Source organism: Conger conger, chromosome 4 (genome assembly GCF_963514075.1).
Source record: "Conger conger chromosome 4, fConCon1.1, whole genome shotgun sequence".
NCBI lineage: Eukaryota > Metazoa > Chordata > Actinopteri > Anguilliformes > Congridae > Conger > Conger conger.
In genome coordinates, this window is record NC_083763.1 from 18,251,761 (window position 1) to 18,258,926 (window position 7,166).

Here is a 7,166-nt window from a genome sequence, read left to right on the forward strand (position 1 = left end):
AAAGATAGCCTTAACTGCTAATAAAACATTAAGTATCATACAGAAAAAATGTTTGAACTTTTGTAATATTATGAAAATAATATTAGGAAAACCAGATTTGGTATTAAATTGAATTGAAATAATTTGTCATAGTGGCCATTGTACTGACGAAAAGGTGAAGATTGCGGTATCGACTCAAAATAATTAAGGAAGAGTGCTGAGCCCACAAAATGTCCATGTTCACCCTCGCACTGAAAAATAATATTTCCACTTATTTTATTTTGGCACACATTAAAAGTAACTGAAGGCTAAAGCGTTTCAGCTAAGACAGTCTTCATCCAAGCATATATTCACACTGGTATCCAAGGTCTGCTGATATAACATACATAATGCTATTGTACTATAGCAATATACGAAATGTACGCCAGAATCTGTAGATTGACACTATGTAAATTAATAGAAATTTTCTTCATCCAATATGGGAGTTCAGTTGTGTAACATTATATAGAAATAGGGGCTTCACTTCACAAGGATGTATAAATGCATGAGACAAAAAATTATCTGTATGACAACCTCAGGGGTTTTAAAATATCCTGAAATCAGCACTTCAAAAAGGGTAAAATACTGACTCAGTGCTAAGAAATCTGAAAGATAATAAATAGGGGAAAAGGTCCTGGTACGCTCTTATCCTGGCTGATTTCTACTTCATTGTGCTCCAAGGATTACAGTGCCATACATTCTGTGGTCATGGATGTGACACACACACTTTTTACTGGACTCAGCAGGTGATGTCTCCATGGCTTCTGGCCAGCCCACCCACTATGTAAGAGATACCCGACCTAGAGAGCAGGATGGGCCACAACCCTATAGACTGTGTCTGGGGCAGGCCTGCCAAGAGCAGGAAGTCAACCCTATCAATCCTCATTTACAAATTTGCCAGGGGGATCAAAGGCTCACATTGGGCCCTGATATTAAATGTCCTTGATATCCTGAGAAATCAAAGAGATGTTTATATATAGATTTTACATAAAAATATTGGGGTGGCTTCTGCAGATACTGTAAATAAACCCTTGGAGCTTTGGGATAGCTTATTCTTTGAAATAATAAAAAAAGCACTGGTCAATTTGGATCAGAGACGCATTCATTTCAAGGGTAATAAAGTGAAGACTTAAACATACTGTTGGGAAATGAATGTATCAGTAATGAAAACAATTCTTAAAATATTCAGTGGCAAAAGACATTGGGTTAATGCCTTCCGTAAAGCCAGTACAAATCTCACTGCGTGTTTTGTTCTGCTGACTATTCTGTCAGCTAACTGGCCTTTATTCAATAGTGGTCATTTTTCCTTAAAAGAAAATGTTAATAAACCAGTAAAAGGAGGGCAGTGCAGACATGCTCAGACAATGGGAACAATTCTAATCGCCTAATCGGCATTTCACACAATCCTAATGAGAAATGGAATGAGAATGGCATTTACAAAGAGGTCAAAATCTATTAAACCGTATTGTGAGTTTCTAAAGATCCTGAAATTAAATGTGCAGAAAAGATAAATCGAACTTTTTTTATGCTAAAAATTCATTTATATTCATGTATTATTCTTCAAAGAAGTCATTATCTCTCCTTCTGATTGATGTTTGTGTCCTTTCTGGTTGTTGTAAAAATGTTTGTTTCAGTGCAAGTGGTTGTAATGCTGTAAATCTGTGCTGATTGAATACACAGGAAAAGATACATTTTCTCTCACTTTTGGTGTCCCTCTGAAAAGGTCCAATAAGAAGCCTAACTGCATTCCATCATGCACTGAGATAGCTCCACAAAGCCAGGAGTTGTATGCTATCGCCCATATTGACGCCACATGGCCCAGAGCTGTCAAAACTATCTACCTGCATATCGTGGAGTTTACAATAGGGAAAAAAGACAGTGTTGATACAGATCAGCAGAAAGTTCAAACAAACATACTGAGACTCCACACTATTGCCGTGTGATAAGGACAATGCTGGCAAACCCAACACCACCGACTCCCTCTCGTTGAGGAGGTACAACTCAAATCCAGGAAAGAAGCTAGACAACGTAGTGATGTTCCTTTTAATCTACACTACCTCTCTGGTAATTACGTACTGTACAGTGGAGAGATCCGGATGGTTCTCTGGTCTCTGGAAAAAAACCCAGAGACCAGAGAACTGTGTGATGTCCACTCCTATCATTCTGTCTGCAAATTGCTGATTTCATGAGGAATTGTGAACCAATTCGTTTTCTGTAACATACAATCATTTTGTTCAATAAATATTCTGACAGAATTTTACCTCAAGAAGGCTGAAAGAGTAAATAAATGATTAATTTGGAACAGAAAATATATTTTTATTCAAATACTGTGTTAATTAGTTTTCTGAGTGTATATTTTATCAATTGGAAACAAGAAGACATAAAATGTACAAAATGAAAGTCATTTATTTAGACACATTGAAATATATTTATGTAATATATATGTAACAAAATGTATTGGACTGTATATAAAAAACCAAATACAAAGAAATGTGAATATGGTTAGAAAATCCACACAAATAATATCTAAAATGATTTTGTGATAAGTAGAATTTTGGTCTTATATATTCAAAGCATTTGAGTTTATTTGTGGCCAATAATGTATTTATAATTTTGTATTTATAGCTATAATAATTTTGCCATTCTTAAGAATAATAAAACATAAAAATGCATAGTGCTTCTTCAGCCGTATACTGTATATACACTCAGTGACCACTTTATTAGGCATTAACTTGTTTTTTTAGGCTTATTGGTCTTCTGCTGCTGTAGCTCATCCACTTCAAGATTCAAAGTGTTGTGTGTTCACATTATGCTCTTCTGCTTCCTCTCAGCTTGAACTAACATTCTCTGTAAACTCTAGAGACCGTTGTGTGTGAAAGTCATCCATTTCCTGTTAAATAAAAAATCACCAAAAAATCTAGTGTTTCTATGGTTTCCATCCAGTACTGATGAAATAACGTATTTGGAAAATAATAAAATGCTATATAAATATGAAAACATTCCTCAAAACATGCCATCATTATTTCTCAACAGAATATGATTATTTCCATTGTGGATATGATATAAATCCACAAGTGTAATCTAGACCTTGATGTAACATTTTGCATCACTGCATGGGGAACAAGTACCTTTATTATTAAAACTGTATTTCGACATAATAGTGTAATATTTCTCTTTGTAGACAATTATAAAATCGTCAATTCAGTCTTCCACAGATATTACTCAATAAAACATCTGAATGTTTGCTTAAATTGTATTTTAGTTTTTCAGCAATGACTCCACAGAAAACGGCAAAGAATGCACAGTCGTGCTTTTGTTGTCTTTTGTCTGTAAGCTGTAATGGCTGTTGCCTGCTGTATTCTCTTTGGGTGTGAGAGTATGAAGGGTTGTGGAACAAAAATTTGTGGAAGCGAGCAAACATTCCTTAAAGACTTGGTCTGAATCTGATGTGAAACATGTGATGGCTCGCTTTGGGTTACTGGAAACTGGAGCACTTGGGAGTGCTTTTGGTACACAGACATCCATGTTCAAGCCACCAGAAAGCTCAAAATATCTCCGCTGTTGTAGTCGAGGAAATCTTACTGGTGACATTTCACGACGGGCCTTGTCCTCTTTGTAGAATTCCCACTTTTCCGTTGATTTCATTCTGCTGACATCCAAGTGCTCCAAAGGCAATGAGCCAGAGTGTACTGGAGACTGCTTGCAGCTGCTCTCTGTTGACCTGGATTTAAACAGCTCTTGTGGACAGCAGTGAAAGTCACACTCAAACAGCAGGGAACTGCTTTTGTACATAGGCAGGTAGGCCGCTGGTATTGGCTCTGCCAGAGGACAGAAGAGAGGAGATGCGTAGGACAATACAGGGCGAAGGATCTTAAGTCCGGACAAATCGTCCAGTTCTTGCTGCCTCAGTTCTCTTTGAAGCATGATGCTCTCCAGTTCTTTATCAGCGAAGGCACGTCTTTTTCTCATCCTTTCACTGACTGTGGGGTAGTGCACCGTCTTTGACCAGGTGGTGTCTTCTGGAACAGGGGGTTTATATCCTGAAATATGAGAGGGGTGTGAATATTTGGACTTTTTCTTTGTGGGGTATACTTTTAGAGACATTTCACATTTAACTCAAAGCACTGAAAGAACTTAATTCAAGGCATTTCACTTATAATGATACATCCCCATGGAATCTGATGGAATCATATAAAATCCTTGTAATCCTAATATATTTATGTTTTACACATAGGCTTAGTCTGTGATCACATGCATATTAATGTTTCAATGAGGTGATAAAAGACAAATAAACAATTCTTCTGACACTACACCATTGTACCTTTTTATACCTCACTTTGGATAAACGCATCTGCTAAATTAAATGTGATGTAATGTAATGTAATGCTGCTATACATAGAATCCATACATGCATAACCATGGCATTTAAGCTATGTGACTGCTTAATAAGCGCAGAAACTTTTACAATTCAAGGTGCGGTGAATTCAAACCATACCATCTAAGATGCTCTTTGCCAGAAGACTGGGCGCCCTTGAGTACCGCTGGTATGCTGTCCTTCGCAGTGGTGCTGATGTAGTGCCATCCTTTTTTCCCTACCAATGATACATACGTGTTTCCATATACTAATGAAAGAAATCAATGCTAGCTAAACAGAGCAATCTTTATTTCAATAATTAAGAACTGTAACACCAGTTCTATTCTGAATGCATGAGGAACATTGCACCTCTTGAGCCCAGGATAATATGGCATACATTTTCCATTCATTTCTATAATTATCTTATGCATCTTTTTTATTTATCTGGGCCTATATGTATGCTTGTTATTTTAGCTGTAAGATAAATAAGTTGTTTGGCCTAGTGTATTTTTTTAAAGGCCCCCTATTATAATCCTGATAAAATGCAAGCGGTTGCCTGTCAAACGCCCACGGTACGCTAGTATGGTGAATTGCATGGCTCACTGAAAATGATTAGCTTACACGAATGTATATTGATCTGTAAGCCAATATTATTAGACCATAACCGAGAAATATATCTATTCCATCATCTACTGAGAGTTCTAATCAAATACAAGATAGGTTCATTAAAACAACGTTATTAATTGTCATAGGCGGATACAACGGCCTGATTAAATACGATTCAGCAACATTTTTCATTATTCTTCTCATTATTTCTAAGAAGAATCAGAAAATTTGATAAGCAAGTGAACAAGACGATGGTGGTATTGCGACCTTATTTTCGAGATGCATCGGGAATTTAAAAACAAGCTCTCACCTCGGTGGCTTGCTGTCTCCTGAGGGCAACTTGGGCTGCCATCACTCGTTGTCGCTCCACCACCAGCAGACAGTTAGCACACTGGCAGTCACGCCAGCGACAGAATCGTTTGTGGCCCTTCAGGCAAGAGACAACCCCGTGGTTTCGGCAGCGAGCGCACTTCGGGCTGCGGGTCAGCCTGCGTTGTTGCTCCATCTTCATTCCCTCTCCACTGAGTTGTTTTCGAGACTGACATCCGTCAAGCCTCTCCACATCAATTTCCTCGTCGCATTCGGATTTGACCAAATCAAGTTTCTCTGAACCTAACTTTAGAACCATGTTCAGTGAAGAGGACATTTATTATGACAGAATTTGAATTCGCTTCTACTGTATATCCACACTTTTAAATATCACTAATAACTAGCTAAATCTAGTCGTCCTTTCTGACATGAGGCTCTTTAGTCAATTGCTAGGCGTGCATTTCATGTCTTAAAAACAAACAACAATTCTCACAAAAAGAAGTAAACACTTTTCTACTTGGTGGAAACTGTTGGTGGAAGGTTTTCAAAATAAAAAAGCAGGCAGCTGCTGAGTGACTTCCGACGAACTGTTTCCAAGAACGCAATCACATTTTCTGTGCCTCTGGCAAGTGATGTCAAGTCAGATGACATAAGATGTGTATCCAATGCTGCGCGCACCTCAAACATATACAACTTCATACTTTAGATTAACTTCCCTTCTGTGCGAGTACAAAATGATTATTGACGTCACACAGCGTGAGGTAACCCAGCCTGTTCTCCAGCAGCGGAGTGAAACTGCTGATCGGTCTAGGTGATGTGCGCGTGGGGCGGGAGCAGCTTCTCACTCCACATTAGGCTAAGAAAAGGGTATTTGCCGTAATTACGATGTTAGTATTTCAGATGTTTCGTTTGCAAACGACGAAACTGTGCCGATAATATACTATTGCTACTATTAGGCTGAATAATCTCGCACTGCTATCTACACAACCTAGCCTAATTATTTAGCCCACGCCACAACTTCCTAGGGATTTCAGACTCCCGATTGTTCTCATTTGGCACAAGGTAATCCTATGATCCAAAATATGATAAATAAAATTGCACTCATACAGTATACAAATATAGGTCAGGTGTTGGTCTACGCCAAAACAAATACACATTTTATTTATGTTGCGACTACTACTAACAGTAATATATTTATTACAGCAGTTGAATGGCGATCATATCAGCTCATTACATTTTATTATAACCTATATACGCCCAGTGGTTTAAATTGCGAAATTGTCGCCTTCATGTAAATGTTTAAAACACATTACCAGTTAATTATGCAGTCTAAACGCCACAGGGTACTTATTTCAGTTTAAAAGCGACACGAGGAAGCCGTAAAACATATTACATTCCACTACTTTAAAACATCATCAGATCCCCCTAATATATCAAAGTGAGTAATTGAGAAAGTGCTATGAGAGTGAATTGTGGATATTGCGAATTAAGGTAGCTGTGCAGCGTTATCTAAACATGCTACTTGAGGTATAATGCTGTTTCTTGCTAAATGTATAATAGCATATATTGTCAATAGACTAAAATGTAATGTCATGGTTATGAGCACCGGCTACTATATGGATGTTCTTGTCGGAGCTTACAGTAGCGAGTTATTACAATTTAGAATTATGAAATCAGACGTTGCATTTAGCAGATACTCTTCCGATTAGCACCAATGTGCGTAGTTTTGTGTATTGTCAGCTGTGTGACTTCATCGCGCGTGCTTAGGAGCACTAATAAGAGAAATGCCAACAGTGCCACCCCGCGTACACTTTGTTGTAACAGTTGTAAATAATTTGTGCAGAAAAACTCTTGTATGAGTAGATAACTTTTACAAAGA

General features: G+C 37.7%; 1 protein-coding gene across 1 annotated transcript; it reads right to left on the bottom strand.

The window, feature by feature from the left end:
- Positions 1 to 2,571: 2,571 nt before the first annotated feature.
- On the bottom strand, positions 2,572 to 5,696 carry dmrt2b (doublesex and mab-3 related transcription factor 2b). Its single transcript, XM_061240633.1, has 3 exons — positions 5,289 to 5,696; positions 4,514 to 4,610; positions 2,572 to 4,058 (listed from the first exon to the last, which is right to left on the bottom strand). Exons 1-3 carry the CDS (start codon positions 5,622 to 5,624, stop codon positions 3,277 to 3,279), a joined length of 1,215 nt encoding a protein of 404 aa, XP_061096617.1. The 5' UTR covers positions 5,625 to 5,696; the 3' UTR covers positions 2,572 to 3,276.
- Positions 5,697 to 7,166: the final 1,470 nt, after the last annotated feature.